The sequence below is a fragment of the Lithobates pipiens genome, unplaced genomic scaffold, assembly GCF_037356315.1.
Source record: "Lithobates pipiens isolate NorthernLeopardFrog02 unplaced genomic scaffold, aLitPip1_a1.2 Scaffold_8, whole genome shotgun sequence".
NCBI lineage: Eukaryota > Metazoa > Chordata > Amphibia > Anura > Ranidae > Lithobates > Lithobates pipiens.
In genome coordinates this window covers 435,875,758-435,900,453 of record NW_027507903.1, presented here as the reverse complement: position 1 = coordinate 435,900,453, position 24,696 = coordinate 435,875,758, and the positions used below count along the sequence as shown (strand labels likewise).

At 41.6% G+C, this 24,696-nt stretch overlaps 1 protein-coding gene across 2 annotated transcripts in view; it reads left to right on the top strand.

Moving 5' to 3' along the window:
• Positions 1-24,696, top strand: part of PDGFRB (platelet derived growth factor receptor beta) — a 213,194-nt gene that overhangs the window by 170,432 nt on the left and 18,066 nt on the right. For both annotated transcript variants that reach the window (XM_077474333.1, XM_077474332.1), the window contains 6 exons: positions 3,673-3,836; positions 6,717-6,835; positions 9,651-9,773; positions 12,562-12,673; positions 18,364-18,463; positions 23,867-23,972. In XM_077474333.1, coding sequence (XP_077330459.1) covers positions 3,673-3,836; positions 6,717-6,835; positions 9,651-9,773; positions 12,562-12,673; positions 18,364-18,463; positions 23,867-23,972 — 724 coding nt within the window. The remainder of the gene's footprint in view (positions 1-3,672; positions 3,837-6,716; positions 6,836-9,650; positions 9,774-12,561; positions 12,674-18,363; positions 18,464-23,866; positions 23,973-24,696) is intronic.

Genomic DNA, 24,696 nt, shown 5'->3' with positions numbered 1-24,696 from the left:
CCGGCATCGGCGCCGCAGTTAAACTCACTACATATACATAAACATTTCCAATAAAAAACAGTTAATAAGGAGGACAACGGCAAAATGTAAATTACAGTGATCCAAACAGGGTCTGCAAACAGGGTTCAAGTCCAATCAGGAACTGAGTACGGCGCCAAGAGGCAAACAATCAGTTTCAGGGCCAGAGACCACAGGGGGTCACATATATGTCGCACAGCCCGGCAAAAGCTCAGACAGCTGGCGGGGTAGAACCGGGGAAGGTCCCAGAGATCAAGCATTGATAGGTATCCGGGACTGCAGAAACAAGCAAAAAGGAAACAGCAAGAACTTGGGAAAACAGAAAAGAGCAGCGTCCCGCTGTGGCAAATCCCGGGCAGCAAGGAAGGTAATCCAGAGGCCAATAAAGTGAAACCAAGTCAGTGGCAAATACTAGAGAATCAGCTTCCCGCTTGCAGGATCCAAGGTGTCTGTGAGGGCCGGAGGGAGAAGGGACACAGGAATAACCCCGCATTACGCCGGTCAGGGGTGCCCCTGGGAAGCCAGATCCGCAGCCAGAGGCCTCCGGCCCGCTCTGTGCCATTGACGGTCAGGGAGCTTCGGTGGTGGCGGGAGGACATCAGTCCAACCCGGTAGCTCAGGTACTTCAAGGTTCAGGTCAGCACAGAAGCGTGGTAAGTCTTCAGGAAACCTTAGGACAGAGGTCTTGCCGTTGACCGAGGCGATTAAAGCAGCAGGGAAGCCCCATCGGTACCTGATAGAGGCAGACTGTAGAAGCTCCGTGAGGGGGCGCAAGGCTCTGCGCCTATCCAAAGTCTCTTTGGCCAGGTCCGGATATAAGGTGAGGGAGGCGCCATGGAAATCAAATGGCGTGGCATCCCGGGCCTTCTTTATAATTAGTTCTTTATCCGGGTAGTGATGAAGTCTGCAGATGATATCTCGTGGAGCCTCCGTGGTCATGGAGCGAGGTCGGAGGGCCCTATGGACCCGATCAATCTTCAACGGCGCGTCAGGCGCCTTGCCGAGAAGGCTGTTAAAAATGCCCCTGACTGATGGCAAGAGGTCGTCGTCTCCGGTCGCCTCCGGAAGGCCACGGATCCGAACGTTGTTGCGTCGGTTTCTGTTTTCCTGGTCCTCGATTTTATATAGCGCCGTACGGTGGGCGATCGTAAGTTGACGGGTAGTCGTCTGAAGCGATCGAATAGCAGACGCGTGTCTATCCAGTCGTTGTTCCGTCTCTTCCACACGTACCAGTACCTGTGATAAGTCCGAACGGACCGCCGACACTTCCTTCCGAATCGCTCGTTCAAGGTTCAACAGCATCGAGGCGAGGTCGGCCTTAGTCGGGAGATCACTCACCCTGGTAGCTATCTCGGCAGGGCCGGCCAATTCTCTCTCATCCTCCGATTCGGCCGAGGTATCGGGCGAGCGGGATCTGCTCTCCGGTCTGGCCGAAGAGGCGGGGGTGAGTATCGGCAGCGTGCTGTGCGGCGTGCGGCCTAGGCCGTCATGATCCGGGACCTCCTCGGATTCCGCGGCCAAAAAACATTTAATGTTGCCCGAAGCTGAGCCCTTCTTGGGCAGGGACTTGCCCGTTTTCCTCCCCATGCCTGGGGCAAGTAGTAGTGAGGGGGATCTAGTCAAATAAGATCAATTATCGGCGCCGATGCCGGAGCTCCCGCGAAGCACGTCTGCTCTAGTGCATCGCTAGGCCACGCCCCCTCCAAAAAACTGGATTTGGGCATTGACAAATGGTCACATCTCTTCCATATGCACAGAATGCCCCCTGATCAACATTACAGGCCTTTTAACAAAAAACATAATGATATATATTTATATTGACCGTAAATGTATAAGAAAGCTGTAATTGGGGTTACTGTAAAATGTACCTATACAATGGGGCCACCACCGCACAGCTAGAATTAAAGGCTTGTTCTACCTAGGGTGGTAAGCATAGGCAAAACATTTTGCCATATTCCTTGCTCCCCTGGCAATCTCCAGTGCTCCCAATGTGTTGGCAGGCCTTTACACATACGACCACTGGGGAAATTCGTGGGATGGCCCCATTGATTTTCACAGTAACCATGAGTTCACCCCTAAGGTTTTTTTTTTTTTCAAATAAAAAAGCCCAGTTCCTGACCTTGCATAAAAAAAAAAAAATAGGACAACACAGTAAAAAAAGAGAATATTAAAATATAGAAAGAATAGGAATCGATTTTAATGTACCTTATGGTTTAAGGCTTAAAAGCTGGTGTTTTACATTTTTACTTTACTATTTATCATCTCTGACATATGCATACACATTTAATAGAGTGTGCACGCATTCCTCCCAACATTTTCAGATGGGAACGAGGGACACCTACTAACAAACGTATGTAGGCATAGGGCACGCCCCTTGCCACACCCCCTTAAAGGAGAAATAACCCCCAAAAAAAGGTTTATTAAATCCACAAGGACTTTTTTTTAACCACTACTATTCCTTTATCTTGGCTTTTAAAATGTGCAAATGCAGCAATTTAGAAATTGGATGAAAGGGTTAGCGCTGGGAAACACTTTTTGAAAGATAAAAAGTGCATTTAATTTATTTATACAACTATATAGGTCAGACCAAAATGAGGGACAATGGGGGACAGAGAGACGTTGCTCCAAATCAGGGACAGTCCCTTGGAATCCGGAACAGTTGGGAGCAATGTGCATGGTTGCAGAGTAATATGAGCTTTCCAAAGAGAAGCACGGAAGAAGCTGTTTCTTTTTAGTCTCAATGAAACTTTGTTCAGAGTTCTTTTAACAGGCAAGCAGGGAAAGGGTTGGACTCATTAATTTGTGTGAATATAATGGAATTTGAGCTATTAAAGCTGAATTCCAGGAATTCAGTAATTTTTCGAACATCTGCTAGCTTACTATAGGTAAACTCTATCTAGGTGCATGCCACCTCATGGACTTATCTCTTTCATTTACATCTGACAGTTTTGAGTGGCAGGCGAAGTACAGCTATTGCTACACTCCTGGCGGTTTTCACAGGAGAGACACTGCCTTCTCCTACAGAGCTTCTCTGCTTGCCCCTCCCCTCTGCTGCCCATTCACAGTAGGCTTTGTATTTTGTATATGGGTTCACATAATACCAAACATTTTGTTATTAGCAGGAGGGGGGAGGTGTCGGCAGAGTGGCGGCAAATGACTCTATAGCTGCACGCGGTGTGACCTAGCTAGCAAATATGAATACCCTGAAATAGGTACCCTGAAAAATATGTAGAAACCAGAGCTCCACCTGCTGGATGGAAATGAGAAAACAAAATATTTTGTATTTACCTACAAAATAAATATTATTAGACCTGAGCTTGATATATATATATATATATATATATATATATATATATATATATATATATAGATATATAGATACATATAGATATAGATACATATAGATATAGATATATATATATATATATATATATATATATATCTTTTTTTTTTTTGTTTTACAACTATACTTTCCATTTAAAATTCAATGGGGAAAAAATCAGTTGAAGAGAGACCGTAGGCAATACTGGTGACTAGTTATTTGCCTGCTTTTTTGGACTTTAGATCCTCTTTAAGAATGCACTCCATATATGATTTTTCACTTTAAATATGTATTTCTATTTATATATATATATTCATGTTTTATCTTTCCAGTAACTTTTCAATCCCGGTAGACTGTGATGGAGGTTACATGGACATGAGTAAAGATGATATCTACTATGTACCTATGCTGGACCTCAAAGAAGACATAAAATATGCAGAGATTGAGCCATCTGGTTATGGAACCACATATGAGCTGGAGAGTTACTCCACTTCCGGTCAGTGAATATCAAGCTTCTTCAAATAAAACCACAAATTTAAAACCCATGAGTTTACATATTCCATTAGCTCTTTATTTCTTAGGAAAAAGTTTTTTTCTAAGAATTGTTTATGTATTGCAATAAACCAGTAGAAGGCAATTTTAAAGATAACCATTAGGCAGATATATAGGATACAAATGAATGCAGTTATCTACAGTATTCATTAATACATCATTAAAAGTAAACATTGTAAGTACCTGCACTTGACTTGGTATAAGCCTCTTGCCAATCATAGTACAGCAGAGTTCACTCTGGGGAAGAAGAAGCAGCACAAGGAGCCAGTCACTTGTGCTACAATGATCATTATGACAATGAGCATGCTGGTAGGAGAAGGGAGCAGAGTGACAGAAAGATGAGTTCACCAGTCTGCTACTTTTTTTTTCACTCTCTAGTCACAAACTGGGGGATGGATAATACTTATAACTATTACTTTACTGCAGCAGAAAATTTTAGATCAGACAGACAGTACTGAGCTGTGTAAATCTGATGTCTGTATGGACAGAAATACAAATGCTTCAGCAGAAGAAACAGCTCCCACATATGTCATTTATCTATATACCTGTATTTGCTTGAAAATTATCTTTAAAAGTTCAAGCCATTCAAGGTTGCCAAGGTTGCTAGATTGATAATTAAAGTGGTTGTAAAGGCAGTTTTTTTTTCCTTTGTGCATTCTATGCGTGAAGGTAAAACCTTCTATGTGCAGGTCTCCCGCCCAGTCGCCCCACTTATACTTACCTGAGCAAGATCTCAATCCATCAGTGCGTACAAGAGCTCTCCTCGCTCTCTCATTCCTCATTGACTTAGAGACAACATTGGGAGCCAGTGGCTCCTGCTGTTGACAATCACAGCCAGTGAGGAGAGACTGAGGGGCAGACACACAGAGCTGCCTCTGGAGCAAGCAAGCGGCTTGCTATGGGGACACCCGGTGGGGGGAGAAGCCAGGAACACCTCTGGGGACCCCAAAAGAGGAGTATCGGGGCTGTGATGTGCAAAACCATGTACAGAGCAGGTAAGTATAACAGCATAGATGGACAAATCCCTCCTATTAGGATATTGTATTCTGACAGCTGGCGCTCATGGCCAAGTAGCCGCTTGAGCCACACATTGTAGAGTTTGACTAATTCCTCAAAATCAGCTGAAATTCTAACAGTGTAGTCAGGCATACTCACTGGGGTGGGGCGTAACATGACTGGGGTGTGGCCTGGATAGATTTAGGCTTAGGCTGTTATCACCTTTTACACGCTAAGATTGTATGATGTGCGGTAGCTGAGATTTTTCTCCCCTTGATACACATAATATAACTGGATGCTAAAATGTATAGGTAAAGTTGATCTGGGAATACCTCTTGAGGGATCAGGAAGGGATTTTTTATTGTGCTGGAGAAAATTGGATTGTGCTTTGTTGGAGTTTTTTTGCCTTCCTCTGAATCAACTGTGGGTATAGGATTGTACAGTATATTTTTTTTCCTTCTATTGGTTGAACTGTATGGACTTTTGTTATTTTTAACCAGACATAGGCTGGCCATACACTATACAATTTTCTTGTTCAATTTTCTTTAGATTTACCTTCAACTGTGTAGAGCAAGGGCCTGCCTGACTGCATACACATTGAAAGTGTTTAGGTTTGACCTCATATTATATGGTTTTGGTAAATCTAAAAGAAAATTGAACAAGAAAAATTGCATAATGTATGGCCAGCCTAACTATGGGGCTGATTTACTAAAATTGAAGAGTGCAAAATTGGGTGCAGCTCTGCATAGAAACCAATCAGCTTCCAGGTATTTTTGGTCAAAGCTTAATTGAACAAGCTGGAGTTAGAAGCTGATTGGCTTCAATCCAATGAGATTAACCTTTTTGGCCACCCACTGATGCACACTCACTGGACAGACACAAATTATTGCAGTTCTGTATTTAAAAATATAGTGCATTATGCAATGTATTTATTAGATGCAAGCAGTGTTGGTATTTAAATTTGCTTTAGTATCAGCCTCTTGCTGTCTCAGTACAGCAGAGCATAGTAGACTGGGGAGGAAAATGCAGCACAGTTGTGTTACAGTGCAATGTTTTTAGGAGAAAAGAACAGAGTGATAGAGATATAAGCTCAGTGTCCTGCATATCCTTTCACTGGAAGTCATAAGCTGGAAGGACTTTGTAAACCTCAGGTCTGAATAGACAGAAATATGAATTCCTTTGTCAGGTAAAACAGCTCTAATATGTAATATGGGAAAGTACCCCCGGGGGGCTTTATGTATTTTATATGTGTGCTTACCTGGGGTTTAGCTATAAAAAAGTAACACAGAGGAGAGATTTTTTTTGAGCTAATTACACCCCCCCCCCCCCCCCTTGTGGTTTTTGCTCTTAATGAAGACTTTTAGGGCCCATTGACATTTGAGCAGTGCATTAAAGCATGTGTATTTTGTCATGTGTTAACATGCATCGCATTAAAGCTGGCCATTGAAATAAATGGGCTGTTCAGATGCATCAATACAAACTTAAAAATTGGATATGTCAAATAATTTTTCCCGCAAAGCACTGCAACGCCATGCATTGCAGAGTGTTGCAGTGCATGTGTGCTGCCTTGATTTATTGGGGTGCTACTCAAATTGAATGGCACTGCAATGCATCTGTAAATTGCATTGTCACAGCACATGAATGTAAATCAACCCTAAATGTTTAACATGAATACCAGGTTCACTTAAAGCATTGCATTATGAAATCCATGTTTTACAGAGAAAAGCTCACTTCTCTTATCTTACAGATGTGCCATCCAAATTGGCTCCCAACACCAGTTATTCATATGAATAACAAACTAATTATATTTCTTTCTTTTTTAATGAAGCTCATGAAAGGACCAATTATTCCACCTTAATAAATGAATCTCCAATCCTCAGTTATACTGATTTAATTGGATTTAGCTACCAAGTGGCTAATGGAATGGAATTTCTTGCTTCAAAGAATGTAAGTTTTTTTCACTTCTCTTTTAAATATCACATCAGATTAATAATGCATTTACTGACTTGTAGTATTGTGTCCATCTGTTTGGATGACAGACTGCTTATTGCCATTTATTTGCATATTTATAAATATCATACCGTATATATATATATATCTATAAAAAACTGCAGCCATAAAGAGAACCTGCACTGAGGTAACGTATAGACTGGCACTGCTGACCCTGTCTTCTAAAAATGCCATGAAGAACTGGTGAAGAACCAATGGTTTATGCTGTAGTAGCTGACCCAGAACGAGTATGGATAATAGGAGTTTTGACTCCGCTCTGACTTCACTGGTGGTATGCTTGTCCAGGGACCATGATTTAGAAAATACTATAGCTCAGTCATTCTCAACCAGGGTTCCATTGGTATCACCAATGAAATAGTTAATTCTTGACCACCAATGGTGAGAGAAACAAGGTGTATTTTTCCTCTCACTGAATATAGCTCAGGGGGAATCTATGTTGCTGACCAAAATGTGAGAGAACGCGTTTCCCACTGACCCCCAATGTAAGGGAACCCTACACTGAAAATGAATGAAAGGAGTTATTTCTCCACTGACCACCAATCAAATGAAATTTCTCTTTTTTATTTTTCTGCACAGCGTTATTTTTAATTTTATTATTTCCAAAAATGATTTTTATCATATCTGTCAGAGGGTGGTACAAATTATCCACAGGGGGTGTAATTACACTAGGTAAACCACATTCTTAATTTTATTATTATATTCATAACTTACTGATCTTACTAATGAGCCGTAAATTGTAGATAAAAAAAATTAGTAGGGTTCCCTGAGACCTGAGCATGATAGTAAGGGTTCCTTTGGTGTAAAAACATTGAGAAAAGCTGCTATAACTAGAGCCAGATAGGTAATTAGTATTGATAGAGTAGGACGCCTTTGTTTTTTTCTTAGTGCATTTTTTGTTTAGTTATTTTTCATTTTAAAATATATCTAAACCCAACACCAATAATGTAATATTATGCAACATACCAGTTCTTAGATCTGATGGATGCATTCATTTACTTTGTACCTTTATTTTCAACCGTGATCTCCTGCCCATCTCTTCTTCTCCATAACATAAGGTTGAGGTGTTCTTGAGAGATCACTGTTAAGCCTCATATACACGATCAGACTTTGTACAAACTTTACCGTGGATTTTTGTACAAAGGGCGTCGGGCGTGAACTTGTATTGCATACACACAGCAGGACTTTTTCAGCCAACTTTCACCAAATCGCGTGGTTTTTCTGCTCTTTACCACCACCTTTGGTCAACTTTTGTATTGTTGTCTGATCTTTTGCATTGATTCTGAGCATGTGTGTTTGTACTTTGTACAAATGTCCTATGGTTTTCTGTACACACGATCAGACTTTGCTCCATCGGACTTTTGTTGCCAGAAAGTTTGTCCATTCGCACAGTCAACAAAAGTCAGATGAAAACTGAAAAAGTTTGTCCGATGGAGCGTACACACGGTCGAATGCTGCCTTAAAACAGCTAATTTGCATGTTTGTTGTCAAAAAGTCTGATCGTGTGTATGGGCTTTTAGAGATTTCAGTTTAGCATTATCAACTTATCAGCATTATCAGCTCACTACAGAAAGTTAAGCTTAGCTCCCAACTGTCCCTGATTTCCAAGGACTGTCCCTGATTTCCAAGGACTGTCCCTGATTTGGAGCAATGTCCCTCTGTCCCTCATTGTTCCTCATTTGTCCCTCATTTTGGTCTTATCTATATAGATGTACATAAAATGCACTTTTTAAGTATCAAAATGTTTGCCAGCGCTGAACCTTTCATCTGATTTCTAAATTGCTGCATTGTAAATTCCAAAAGCCAATATAAAGGAATAGTAGTGGTAAAAAAAGCACTTATGGGTTTAACCAATCTTGTTTTTTTTTTTGTACAATTCTCCTTTAATGGGGCGTAGCAAGGTGTGTGGCCAGTAGGTGTCCCTCATTCCCATTTTAAAAAGTTGGGAAGTATGAGTCAAGTCCTCTCTGGATTTCCTGCAAAATCAACAGGCATGTTTTTGTACTTGTACAGATTTAGCAAAATGCTTCCAAATCGTATATTTAACAGTCCAATAAGAAGAAAACCAGAGAAGTTCATTGTTAGGGCTTACATACGCTTTAATTAATTTTCAGTGTTCTCCATGGCATCTTCATGAAAACAACTCATGGCAGCTATCTACCAGGACCTGAATATACTTGTCTAACTAATGCCTTGTTCTCTCAGTCCCATACACACCCCAGAGTTATGGCCAGAGTCACCCAAACCTAAATTGTAAACCTGGCTGCTTTCTGCATTCCAGTAATACAAAAACACGGAGCTCCATTCATTCATGAAGCTCAACTAATGCCTATTAAAATGTACTTACTTGCTAATACTGGCTATATAATCTGAATGCTCCAAAAAAAAAAAAAGCACTGTATAGCAATATGGTGTGACCAAATCCTCATATTTTTTGATAATGTTTTTTGAAAATTTCTAGGTGTTTTTAAAAAGCCTTGATGTAAATGTTAGTTTTGCATGTGTGCGTGCGCTGTAATATTTTTGTCCTATATGTTTCTAGCCTTAGTATTGTCCTCATTCTATCCTTGCAAGTGGCAGACTGCTGATATGAAGACAAATTCAGTACACATGTAAATTATTTTTGAGTACATGATCCCAATCCACCTACAGAGCCAATAGATCAGTATGGCCACCTTTTGCTTTTTGCAAGTGTGCAGCATTAAGATATAAAAAATTCAATAATAAATATCTGATCCTGTAATTCAATTTGTAGTGCGTTCATCGTGATTTGGCAGCAAGGAACGTCCTCATCTGTGAGGGAAAACTGGTGAAGATCTGTGACTTTGGCCTAGCCAGAGACATCGTCAGAGACTCCAACTATATTTCCAAAGGCAACGTAAGTGTTCCTGTAAAGGTCTTTATTGTTATAGATAGCATGAGGCTGCCTTTTTATTGATATCCATTATGAGGAGCTGTATGAGAGGTCTGGAGTGTATCTGGTTCATTAGAGCAAATGCATCTCAATAGGGTTCTACTATACTTCAGATACACTTTAACGATTTGATCACTTTTCTAAAGAAATTAGTAAAATATCAGATAATATACTATGTAATAGTCCTTACCACAAGGTTTGCACATAGCCATTCTCAATTACTTAGGACTGACTTAAAGCAGAAGTTTGGAATTACACAATGCATGTTAATTTCAGTATAGTTTTTTTTTTTTTTTATCTAGTTTTATGTTTGAATTTGTCCAATTATAGATTTTAACACCTTGATGTGCGTACTCGGCTTTCGGGGGGTTATACCGGGACAATGCCCGCAGCTGCAGGCATCATCCCAGTGCTGTTTTTTTTTCCATTGATAACAACCGATGCGGCTAAAAGCTGTTCGGCTGTTATATCGGAGGAGAGGGAGGGGACATCAACAATCCGCCGCTTCTGGCGGCTATTGACAGACTGGAATGAAGCAGTAAGTGGCGTCATGACGTCACTTCCCGTTTACTGAGCTGCCAATGGCGCCGGTTTAAAAAAAAATATACAGTATTCAGAATCGCCGATCGCCAAAATGGTGATCTGAATACTTTGAAGTGTAAAGGAGGGATTGGAGGTCTTTTAGACCCCCGATCCCTCCATAAAGAGTACCTGTCACCAGTGATGTAAGTAACTGAGTTCAAATAAAGGGAGTTACGTAACGCAGTTAGTTTAAAGGGTAACAAGTAATCTAACTGATTACTCTTCCCCTCATGGTAACTCAGTTCCCATTACTTGGGCGGCTTTACCTCAATTACATCTACCGCCCGGGAGGCTGCCTGGCCGTTCGTTCCGCCGCGGGGAGGGGGCTTTCACCCGCTGAGCTGAGACGAGGCTGAGGCTCAGAGAGACTGTCTGGACCGCCCCATCCCGCCCCGCCTATCCAGAGAGAGAGAATGTAGGGAGGCGGGGCGGACACGGAAAAATTAAGTCCGCTGACCAGCTGACACCAATCGAGTGAAGGGGAGGGTCTCTCTCCCCACGAGGAAAGGCATCCCTGGAGGCATTCAAGTAAGTGACTGATGATTCGTATTGCAGTGCAATCTATCCATCCCAAGTCCTCCACCACCTCTACTTCTTACTTATCCCATCCCTACCCACCCACCACTACTTCTACAACAGAGGTGATGGTGGGGATAGGGTAGGGGTGAGATCATTGGTGGTGGGGGATGGGATCAGTAAGAGGCAGAAGTGGTGTTGGTGGGAGAGGATGGCACCACCACCTCTGCCACCACCCCAAGTACCACGCTGCCTGCCACCCCCCCCCAAGTACACCACCGCTGCCACCCCCCCAAAGTACCACCGCTGCCATCCCCCAAGTACACCACCACCACTGGAACCCCCCCAAGTACACCACCACCACTGGCACCCCCCAAGCTGCCACCCCCTCAGGTACCACCGCTGCCACCCCCTCAGGTACCACCGCTGCCACCCCCTCAAGTACCACTGCTGCCACCCCCTTCAACATTTGGGTTCAAATAAATACCAAATATTCTAAAATACTGTATATAGTGTTTTTAGTCTTCAATCAGTTAATATAAACATCTTTGATATTAAAGATGTTATAGAACTTAATTGCATTATAGAATATTTAAAAAAAAAGTCTCAGTTACTTTGCTGAGTAACTAACTAATTACTTTTCCAATGTAGTAATTGAGTTACTAATGCAATTACTTTTTGGGAGAAGTAATTTGTAACTTAACTAATTACTTTTTTAAAGTAAGCTGACCAACACTGCCTGTCACCACCTATTACTGTCACAAGGGATGTTTACATTCCTTGTGACAGCAATAAAAGTGATACCATTTTTTTTTTTTTAAAACAGTTTATTAATTGTAAAATAAATAAAATAAATAAGAAAAAAAAATGTTTTAAACGCCCCCGTTGCCGCGAGCTCGCGCAGCAAAGAAAACGAATACGGAAGTCGCGCCCGCACATGTAAACAGTGTTCCAATCACACATGTGAGATATCGGCGCGATCGCCAGAGCGAGGGTAATAATTCTAGCACTAGATCTCCTCTGTATGTCTAACCTGGTAACCGTAAAAAAAAATTAAAGCGTCACCTATAGAGATTTTTAGGTACCGTAGTTTGACGTCATTCCACGAGTGCGTGCAATTATAAAGCGCGACATGTTTGATATCTATTTACTCGGCCTAACATTATCTTGCACATTATACAAAACAATTGGGCTAACATTAATGTTTTGTTTTTTTTTAATTCATGAAAGTGTCCCTTTTCCAAAAAACGTTTATGTCACACGAATACCGTCTGACATAAAATATTGCAACAATCGCCATTTTATTCTCTAGATTCTCTGCTAAACTATATATATATATATATATATATATATATATATATATATATATATATATATATATATATATATATATATATATATGTATATATGTATGTGTGTGTGTGTGTGTGTGTGTGTTTGGGGGTTCTAAGTAATGTCAAAAATAGGCTTAGTCATGAAAAGGGTTAAAATGCAGCTTCACTGGTGCTGCAGGGTGCAGCATGGCAATGCAGTTATCAGCCAGTGAATAAAAAATTACATGTAGCTCACTCCAATTATCAGCACTAATACATTCAGCTAATAGATTTCTATACCAATAGAAAAGTAAGCTAACATTTTGTTTCCTCTATTTCAGACTTTCCTTCCCCTGAAATGGATGGCACCAGAAAGTATATTCAACAATCTGTACACTACTCTCAGTGATGTGTGGTCTTTTGGAATCCTTCTTTGGGAGATATTCACTTTGGGTATGAACAGTGTATGAATTTCTGATCTTAAGAGGTCTTTGAAGTACAGTGAGGGAAAATGTATTTGATTCCTTGCTGATTTTGTACATTTGACCACTGACAAAGAAATAATCGGTCTATAATTTTAATGGTCGGTTTATTATAACAGTGAGAGACAGAATAACAACAAAAATATCCAGAAAAACGCATTTCAAAAAAGTTATAAATTGATTTTTAATGAGTGAAATAAGTATTTGACCCCTCGCAAAACATGACTTAGTACTTGGAGAAACCCTTGTTGGCAATCGGAGGTCAGGCCAGAAATTTCTTGTAGTTGGCCACCAGGATTGCACACATCTAAGGATGGATTTTTTCCTACTCCTCTTTGCAGATCCTCTCCAAATCATAAAGGTTTTGAGGCTGATGTTTGGTAACTCGAACCTTCAGCTCCCTCCACATATTTTCTATGATATTAAGGTCTGGAGACTGGCTAGGTCACTCCAGGATTTTAATATGTTTCTTCTTGAGCCCCTCCTTTGTTTCCTTGGCTGTGTGTTTTGGGTCATTGTCATGCTGGAATACGCATCCGCAATCCATTTTCAATACCCTGGCTAAGGAAAGGAGGTTCTCACCCAAGATTTGATGGTACATGTCCCTGTCCATTGTCCTTTCGGTGCAGTGAAGTTGTCCTATCCCCTTAGCAGAGAAACACCCCTAAAGCATAATGTTTCCACCTCCATGTTTTATGGTGGGGATGGTGTCCTTGGGGTCATAGGCAGTATTCCTCCACCTCCAAACATGGCAAGTTGAGTTGATGCCAAAGAGCTCAATTGTGGTCTCATCTGACCACAACGCTTTCACCCAGTTCTCCTCTGAATCATTCAGATGTTCATTTAGCAAACTTCAGATGGGCCTGAACATGTGCTTTCTTTTTTTTTTTTTTGCAAATTTCTGTTTATTAACAATTTTCCACACATGTAATACAAAACATATGACCCCCCCCCCCCCCCCCAAGCCTCCCGTGCAGCCCTCCAATGACACCAAATCACATACCATGTACACCAGCTGTACCCCTCAGAAAGCATACTACCCGTCAGTGATGGTGTTCCTGAACCCCGGAGAAAAGTAAGGAGCCAATAAGACTTAGAGCAGCACCCTGCCCCCTAAACCAGCTGGTTGGTTGGGGATTGTCCCCCCCACCTAGGAAATTAATTCAAAGTGTCCTTGTTTTCCAACCAGCCCTGCCACACTTTCTCAAATTTATTGGGGCATCCCCTACTTAGATATGTAGCCTTGTAGAATGGTAGCGCTTTATTAATCAAGCTTTTCTAATATGATACCGTAGGCAGTCGGGTTTTTTCCAACATAACAGAATAGCTTTGCGTGCATAAAATAAAGACAAGGAAATCATAGTTCTCTGCGCCCTTCGAGGCGCTAACTCCTCCACCAGCCCAAGCAGACATGCCGCAAGTGTAAGAGGAATCGGCACCGAGAGTACTGTTTGTATGGTGTGCGTCACTCCCTTCCAGAAGTCCCCGATCTGCTGGCACTGCCAGAATATATGATCAAAGTCAGCGCAATCAGCTGTACAACGCCAGCATCCCGCCGATCCCGTACCATACATCCTAGCTAGTCTTACAGGGGTATAATACACCCTGTGAAGAATTTTGAATTGAATAAGTCTGTCTCTGACTGATACCAGGGTTTGAAATGGGTGGTCCCACATGTCGTCCCAGTCCTCCCCCCCGAAGTCTGTCACTAGGGCACTCCAAGTGTCTCTGCATTTTTGCACCAGTTTTGGCCTGTCTACGAACAGCTCTTTATAGACTGCGGACAGGGGCTTCAGCAAGTCCTCCGTCCGCAGCAACCTCTCCAGTGGAGACACTCCCAGCTCCAGCACCTCAGAACCGAACTGAGAGAGAAAGGAATGCCGCAACTGGAGGTATCGAAAAAGGTACCAATTTGGGAGGTTATATTTAACTTTCAGTTGGTCAAACGTAAATAGCTTCGTCCTCCCCACTACATGTTTCAGTTGTTTAATGCCAACTCTGGTCCATATCACTGGGTCGGGAATTGCACTAAAATGGTACATGTGCTTTCTTGAGCAGGGGGAACTTGCAGGCACTGCAGGATTTCAGTCCTTTACAGCAGAGTGTGTTACCAATTGTTTTCTTTGTGACTATGGTCCCAGCTGCCTTGAGATCATTGGCAAGATTCTCCTGTTTAGTTCTGGGCTGATTCTTCACAATTCTCATGATCCTTGAAATGCCACAAGTTGAGATCTTGCATGGGGCCCCAGACCGAGGGAGATTGGCAGCTATTTTGCGTTTCTTCCATTTGCAAAGAATCGCACTAACTAGCGTGACCCTCTCACCACGCTGCTTTTTGTAGCCCATTCCAGCCTTGTGTAGGTCTACAATCCTGTCCCTGACATTCTTGGACAGCTCTTTGGTCTTGGCCATGGTGGAGAGATTGGAATCTGGTTAATTGATTGCTTCTGTGGACAGGTGTCTTTTACACAGGTAAAAAGCTGAGATTAGGAGCACTCCCTTTAAGAGAGTGCTCCTAATCTCAGCTCGTTACATGTATAGAAGAAATCTTGCTGATTGATAGGGGATCCAATACTTATTTCACTCATTAAAATGCAAATCAATTTATAACTTTTTTGAAATGCATTTTTCTGGATATTTTTGTTGTTGTTCTGTCTCTCACTGTTATAATAAACCGACCATTAAATTTATAGACCGATCATTTCTTTGTCAGTGGGCAAACTTACAAAATCAGCAGGGGGGTCAAATACTTTTTTCCTTCACTGTAGTTGTTGTGTTGTATTTAGTTAAATTTGATTTAAAGAAATTGTGTAGTGAAGTATGGAGACCCCGACGCTCTTCCTTTTCCTTCTGAAAATAGTTTTCAAACTGTCATACTGATCCAATGGATTTGATACTTTGTAAGTCACTGAGTTGAAACAAGCATTCAGGCTTTCTAGATATGTATACTTTCTCCAGGTAATTGTCTCAAAATATTGGCAAAAGAGACAGCCAGTCAACTAGTATGTTTAGAAGGACAACAATAAAAGATATTTCTATTTCTCTCACTGCATGTCCTTTAATTGGTGGTATGATGGAGAGAGGGGAATGTTCATCACTTATGCCACGTACACACGATCGGAAAGCTCTGATGGTTTTCCCAACGGAATTCCGACAGGATATCGCTCAAGCTGTCTTGCATACACACAGTCACACCAAATTCCGACCATCAACAACGCGGTGACTTACAATAAGTATGACGGAACTAGAAAAGAAGTTCAATACCCAGTAGCCAATAGCATCCTTCTCGTAGTTGAATCTGAGCATGCGTGAGTTTTTGCGCATCGGAATTGCATACACACGATCGGAATTTCCAATAGAATGTTTTTCCGTCTGAAAAATTGAGAACATGCTCTCAAATTTTTTTGCTGGCGGGAATTCGGCCAGCTAAATTCCGATGGAGCACACACATGGTTGCATTTTCCGATGAAAAGCTCTCATTGGTCTTTTGCTGGCCAAAATTCCGATCGTGTGTACACGGCATTACAGGTTCAAGGGAAGAAAACAGGGAGTGTCTATTTGATGGGGCACAGTCCGTGTCATAACATGATGGGGTATCTACTTCCCTCACCTATAAAAAGTAACAGTGATCCTCTAGCCTGCTGTGTCTCACATTACTTGAGGGCTCATTCACACTAAAGCATTCCTTTGTGGTGCTTTATTGCCTGTTATGACATGCATTAATGTGTGTTGTGTTAAAGTGTATTTCCAATTTGCAGTCAAATTGAAGAAAATTCCACGATATGTTGGTTATGTGTTCCCAGTCACACAGCATACCTAAAAAAAAAAAAAAAAAAATGTATATGTCTTACCTTTTAGATGTATGTAAGGAAAAAGTGTCATGGCTAAGAATTCCGGGGCAGTCTTGTGTGTCTTTGTCCCTAGTAAAATACAATGTAGGAGGGCCGTTTCTAAATTTTTATCCTTTTGTTAGGACAGAGAGTGTGAACCCTCCTAAATGTTACAATGCAGGGAGAGCATGTTAGAACTTTTAAGCAAGTAAAAAGCACTTAAGATGGTAATCAGAAATGTTTAAATCGTGTTTTTTTTTTTTTTTTTTTTTTTATTATTATGCTGTGTGAATGAGAACATTCATGGTAACAAATTTAAAGTGGCTGTTATCCCAATTTGGCTGCAAAATTGCAAATACTCTTTAAGTCAGCTCATTCATTATGTAAAGGCTGTCAACTCGCAACATCAAATCAAAAAATCTTGTGCAGCTCTGCATATAAACCAATCAACTTCCAGATTTTTTTGTCAAAGCTTAATTGAAGAAGCTGAAGTTAGAAGCTGATTGGCTACCATGCCAAATCATCTAGGACCTACATGTTGATTGGTTTGCGCAAAAGTTATAGGGTCCACAAAATAGGGGATAGATTTATGTCATGTCATTTTTTTTACTAGTAATGGCAGTGATCAGTCATTTTTAGCAGGACTGCGACATTGCGGCAGACAGATCGGACACCCAACTGACATTTTTGACACTTTTTTGGGAACCAGTGACATTATTACAGTGATTAGTGCTAAAAATATGCACTGACATTGTACTAATGACACTGGCAGGGAACGGATTAACAAAAGAATAAATGTGTTCCCCTTTTTGTGTTTTCTAACTGTATGGGGGGGGGGGGGGGCACACAGATCCTTCTTCCTGCTTAGCAGGAAGACAGATCTTAGTGTCATCCCCTGACAGAACAGAGATCTACCTTGTTTACTTCTGCAGATCCCCGTTCTGTCTCTGTGGAGATCCTGCTGGACCCGCTGATTGGCTCTTCCGCTGGCCAATCAGAGCGTGCATGCTCCCACGAAAGCTAGTGCACAAATAGCCATACCGGTATGGCAATTTGCGCAGATGGGCTACTTTGCCGCAGTACATCTGCAGTGGGTGGTCGGCAAGTAGTTAAACTGTTGTAGAAAATGTCCAAAAATTGAACTGTTAGCTAAAAGATTTAGAATTTCACCTTTTCATAAATGTTTCCTCTTTTATAAAGTGAAAAATTTGATATATCTGTTTTTGGTGAAGGAGGAAAGGATTTCTAAAGCCTGTTTGTGAATCTGGCAATAAGATGTCTGTCCACCCATAGAACAACCATGACTGCTGCTTCTCACTCTTTCCACTAAACGTCCTGTGTCATTTACCGAGTGAATTTTCTAATCTTCCGATGAAGGGTGAATGACATGACTCCAAAGTGGAGGATCAGTGTAAAGACAGAGGCCCTGATTGGCTGGCTTAATCTGAGCACTAGGTCTATTACTGTAGATTAACTTGAACCTTGATTAACAGGCTTTCTAGTAAAAAAAATAGATTGCCTGAAGTACTTTCCTGGAGAACATGGTGTTGCAGGCTTACATTAGTGCTTGTGACATGAGCAAATAGGCTCTAGGTCTAGGTCTAGGATGAGCCAATCTGAACTCGGCTCCACCCCTTCAGATGAGGACATGTGACCAATTGCCTAGACTTTTGGTCCCTTGTCTAGTACTTGAGGGAGCTTTGAACAGCATTTTCTCAGGAAAGGTAAATATCTTAGCTCTTTATTACCCCTTAATGTATATTCTCTGTACTTGAAAAGGTTTCAGCAACCGCATCAGTCATAAAGAAATCTAATTTTACTATCTGTACAGGTGGAACACCCTACCCAGAGCTGCCAATGAATGAGCAGTTTTACAATGCCATAAAGAGAGGCTATCGGATGTCAAGACCTTCTTACGCTTCAGAGGAAATGTAAGTTATAATAACCTGACCAATGGCCCTTTGACAAAACCACTGCCTGCTTATAATAAGCTCTTCATTTTTTCTGTTTTCCTTTTAGGATATACACTCTTGTACAATTTCCTTTTAGATTTACATTCAACTATGTAGTGCAAGGGCCTGCCTGATAGGACACAAAATTAAAGAGATGTTTAGGTTTGACCACATATTATATGTTTTTGGTAAATCTAAAGGGAAATTGTATAATGTATGGCCAGCCTTATGTTCCAGTCAGATGACTATGACAATAATTCTGCAATGTTACCGGTTTCACATAAGTAAGGGCTCACTCATGCCAGGTGTGTTGAGCTGCAGACTATACACAATGCTGAAAAAAAACAATTGATCTCTATGTGCCCTGTTCACGCTATACAAGTTTGTTGGTGTGTGTTGAAGAAAATGCAGTCATGCTACATTTTTATGCAGCCCAATGCACAAAAACACATCAACGCAATCAAAAAAAAATGATGTGGCATGTACAGAGAATGCATTTAAAAAAATTGATGTCATGTTGCTATGCATTTTCTGCATGTTTTTATGTACCTTGTGGTGTGAATGAGCATACGCATCTCAACACATGCCTAAAGATGCGTGTTAACACATATCATAATGCACATTGACACATAACAACACATGTAAAGGCATTATGACATACATCAGCACTCACTGATGTACATTATGACAAGTGTTCAAATCCCAGACAAAGCTTTGCAACACTTTATTGATTTAATGGAAACCACATTGGAAGAAAAATACATAGGTGTAAATCCAGCATTGGGAGTCATTTACACTATGTCCGTTGAGCTGCATTGATCAACACATGTGCAACACAAGGACATGCAGAAAGCAATTGTCTTCTGACCGCGCCATACAGGTGCACTGTAGTGCATTTCATAGTGAAACCTCCCAACGTAAACACCTGTTCCACTAATAACTGGTGTTAGATTCCCAATTTACTATCACTTTGGGAAGATTTCCTCTTTTTCCTGCGGCAGTTAGAGGTTCTAACCCTTCCCCACCCTATCAATCACTAAAAAAAAGTAGTGATTGGAATTCCACTTTAACGCCTTGTTCACATGGGCTTCAGCTTGTATAAGAGCAGAGTGTACAGCGATCTTTTGCATTCATAAAGCTTATGGCAAGCTTCAAGCAAATATGCTAAGACAGTAGAAGCATAGAAAAATACCTGTTGATATGCCCTATTGTGGGTTGACAACACACAACATTTCTTTGGACTAAGTGGTGTCAGCCCTGTCCAGTGTCTTTTGTCAAACGACTGTTAAGCCGACCACAGGTGGAGTGATTTTCATGGTTACAGGAAAGAAAATCACTTGATTCCCTCATCAAAACAGCTAGGGGGGAGGGGCATGGGAAGCCGCCCCCACCGGGGGAACAGAGTGATTACTGCTAGCAGCTATAACAGCCACTAGAAATTACTGCATGTAAAATCAAACGGGCTGGTTGTACCCAAGATGATCTATCAATCTACTTGGGTACATTCAGCCTGCCCATACATGGTTTGAATTTTGGCCTGTTCCTGCTGAACTGATCAAGATTTGAACTGTCTATGGCAGGGGTGTCCAAACTTTTTTCAAAGAGGGCCAGATTCGATGAAGTGAACATGTGTGAGGGCCGACCATTTTGCCTGACATTCTTTGAACCATTAAAATTCGGTCATTCGAGCACTCATACCTGGCCCAACAAAAATTCTCGTGCCTTTGTCGCGCTCGTTTGCCTGACACACAGACGAATGCTCTGTTCTTTAGGGGTACCGTTAAGTCTTAATGGTACCCCACACATTGGAAACATGGGGTGCTTTTGGTGCAGCGCAATTAAACAATTAAAAAAAAAAAAAAAGCTCTGGGACTTCTTTCCCTGCATTTTTGTGGGTATGGAAGCCCATTGAAATGCATGGGCTGCCCTACACACAGCATGCAGCCATGCAGATGTGAACCAAGGGCTTATTGGAGGGGCAGTAAAACTACATGGTTAAGCTGTTTTTACCACCCCCAACTTCTCCCCCTTTAGCTGCAGAGGGAGCAGCTGGGGGTGTACACATGCTGTGGCTGCAGCTGGAGGTATGCTCAGGGTGAATGGGCCTGCACTGCAACTACCCCGCAACTGTGTAGACTGCACAGTTGCGGTATAGTGATGCTACATTTACGGGCTTAAAACAGGTGGTGAGGAGGCAACATAATGCCTCTTTACCACCTTTCAAATGCCTCTGAAAAGCGATCTGTATATGGATTGCTTTTCAGAGGAGCAGCAGTCCTGGCTGCTATCACACACACAAGCACCACAAAAGCAGTTCTGATGGTACAAGAATGGGGGGGGGGGGGGTCTGGATTAAAAGTAACACACATGCATACACATACACACAGACATACACACATACAGACACATGCATACACATACAGACACATGCATATACTTACATACGTACAGACACATGCACACACACACATACAGACACATGCACACACATACATACATACATACAGACATACACGCACATACATACACGCACATACAGACATACATACACACACACACACACACACACACACACACACATACATGCACACAGATACATACAGACACACATGCTGCACACACATACAAACACACATACAAACACACATACATGCACACACATACAGACAGACATACACGCACATACATACAGACACACATGCACATACGCATACATACAGACATACATGGACACACACACACATGCAATCATACATGCACAGACACACACACACACATGCACACACACACATGCACATACAGACACACATACACACACACACACACACATACATACAGACAGACATGCACACACACACACATATAGACACACATGCACACACATACATACAGACATGCACACACATGCACAGACACACATACACACACATACACACATCCACACATACATACATACATACAGACACACATGCACACACATGCATACAGACAGACATGCACACACATACATACAGACACACATGCACATACATACAGACACACATGCACATACATACAGACACACATGCACATACATACAGACAGACATGCACACATATACATACAGACACACATGCACATACATACAGACACACATGCACATACATACAGACACACATGCACATACATACAGACACACATGCACATACATACAGACAGACATGCACACATATACATACAGACACACATGCACACATACAGACACACATGCATACAGACAGACATGCACACACATACATACAGACATGCACACACACACATACAGACACACATGCACATACATACAGACACACATGCACATACATACAGACAGACATGCACATACATACAGACAGACATGCACACATATACATACAGACACACATGCACACATACAGACACACATGCACACACATACATACATACATACATACAGACACACATGCACACACATACATACATACATACAGACACACATGCACACACACACACATACACATAAATAAAGCCTTTTTAAAACGAATCTAGCTTGTAGTACAGTACCTTTCCATTCCATTTCCTCATTCAGCCGGGTACTGCACTGTAGGGGGAAGCAGAGAGCACAGCACACTCCTCTGCACTTTACTTTCACTTTTGAAGCCGACGGAGCTTCACACAGTGTCGGGGATCGGCTGATCTGACAGCCCTGATCCCGCAGCACACCAGGCGGGCCGTTCAAAACCGGACTGCGGGCCGCGATTGGCCCGCGGGCCGGACTTTGGACATGCCTGGTCTATGGCAAGCTTTAGTCTGTTGTTAGACCCCGAAGTCTTCCCTGCACTTCATTAGCTTTTTCTTCTACCACAACAGCTAGGAAAAGTGATAGCAGAAACTGGAATTGACATAGTACATGTCACATTTGAGTCTTTACTAGGGATGATCAGTGAACAGACGTCACTGGTCTCTCTACCTCTATTGGGTCACACCTGCCATGGGGGCGGAGGAGGCAATGCACTTTCAGGGATCCTGTAAGCCACGTAATGGCTTCCATCGGGAAGTCTACAGTCAGCCTGTCAGATTTACACAAGTATGCACACAGCATACTATAGCAAAGCAAAGGGGTTAAAGGCCACTTGAAGCTTGCAGAAAACTTTGTAAATGTTTTGTACAAAAACTGATGTCCATGTATACAAGGCCTTAAAGAGGAAATAAACTCTCCCACTCTGATGCCCAAATCGCATATTACTTACTGTTAAAAGAAACTTTAAAAAACTTGTTTCCAGGGGTTAGGCAGCGCCATCTTAAGTATTGTTTTCTGAGTCCACAGTGGAATGTATTTCCGCCCTTACATTGAGCACTTCCTGTACTGTTAACCAAGCCTCCTTCTCGATCCAACGTTTCTATGGCAACCCTGCTTCCCTGTTCATAGCTGACTTGTTTTATTGCATAGTATTTACTTGTGCCGATGTCTAATGTTTCCCTTTGTCAGTCTGATAAGACTGCAGTAATGGCCAGGTTTACATTGTATGTCATGTCACATGGTCACATGGTGTGCAGGAGGAAGCTCTGAATGAGTCTGAAGTCTCCTGGGAGTTCAGTGTTGTGCCGTAGGAAGTCCTGATAACAGATAAATAAGACATAGAGAGTGTGCCGTAAATCAGGGGAGATCTGGGCATGCTCAGTGACTTCATTATAAAGAAAAAAAAGGATTATAACAATACTAAGCAAGCAAGGAGATATCTACAAGCAGTGTTCATTAGGGTTTTTTATGCTGATTTACATGGGACAAAGTTGTGGGGGAGGGTTTACAACCACTTTAACGGTAAGTTCGCCCAAAACGCATTTAATTGGACAGTGTAGTGGTTGGACATTATTGAGTTGAATCATTCACTGACCTCTAAAATCTTGGCCTATTTGGCAGTGAGATGACCCCTTTATTGTATTTGATCTACTCATTACATATTTAGGGCTTACCTCATATGTGTGTGTGCTTCATCTCAACAGTGAGTCAAATGCTGTATGCTTTTAGGTGGTTCTGAGTTGGTTTGATTTTCTTTTGAGTTTCTCAAGAAGTGGCTTTAAGCTGCATCGAGTTGCTTTTACATTTACTGGAATAGAAAGGACGCTTAGAGGCAAACAGAAGCCCATGTACACAAGCCTTTATAATGGTGTCACACTCTTCAAGTATATTTTGCGTGAATATTTATTTATTTGACCAGAAGAAAAAATCATGGCAAGGATACCTTACCTGAGAAAAGGAACCAGTGAATTCAACCTCCCATATACAGACTTCATCTCAATCTTTAACCGGAATGTATTTTAAATGGTAATATCTGTTTGACATTTTGGGTAACTTTGCTGTTTGGACATCTTTTTTTCTTTCAGATATGAAATTATGCAGAAATGTTGGGATGAAAAATTTGAGACAAGGCCTTCTTTCAATAACCTAGTGGATATGACAGGAAATCTTTTACTTGAAGGTTACAAACAGGTACGTTGTCTGTCCCAGGAACCAGGAATCCTGTCTGGTCCATTTTTCTGCTCAGCAAGAGTAAAGTTGTATAAAGAGACCCTGTCCCCAAAAAGTCATTTACAAAAAAAGGTCCGCCGTGTAAAAGGAGAGGCGCTATATTCACTTTCCAGGTTTCGGTGACTTAGCCCTAACTTCACTACGCCCTGGCCACTGCAGGTAATCGTGTGGTCGAATGGCGCAAGTACCTGCAGAAATACTGCTGCTTCTTTCTTTCTGCCTGGTTGCTACATGTATTTCACAATTACTGGTGCATAAATAGCTGCTCCCCATGCTATATGCAATGGATTTTCCCTCTGTCTCGTATATCCGGTAACAGCATACTAACTGGCAGGAGAAACTATGGCATGTGGCGGGAGGAGCAGCAATTCACACACCTGGAAGTGTGAAATACCTGCAGCAGCCATGGAGCAGTGAAGCAGCAGCATTTCAAGACAGGGGCTGCCAGAAAGTTACAGTGCATCTGGAAAGTATTCACAGCGCTTCACTTTTTCCACATTTTGTTATTCAAAATGGATTAAATGCATTATTTTCCTCAAAATTCTACAAACTATACCCCATAATGACAATGTGAAAGTAGTTTGTTTGAAGTCTTTGCAAATTTATTAAAAATAAAAAACAAGAAAAAATCACACATACATAAGTATTCACAGCCTTTGCTCAATACTTTTTTTGAAGCACCTTT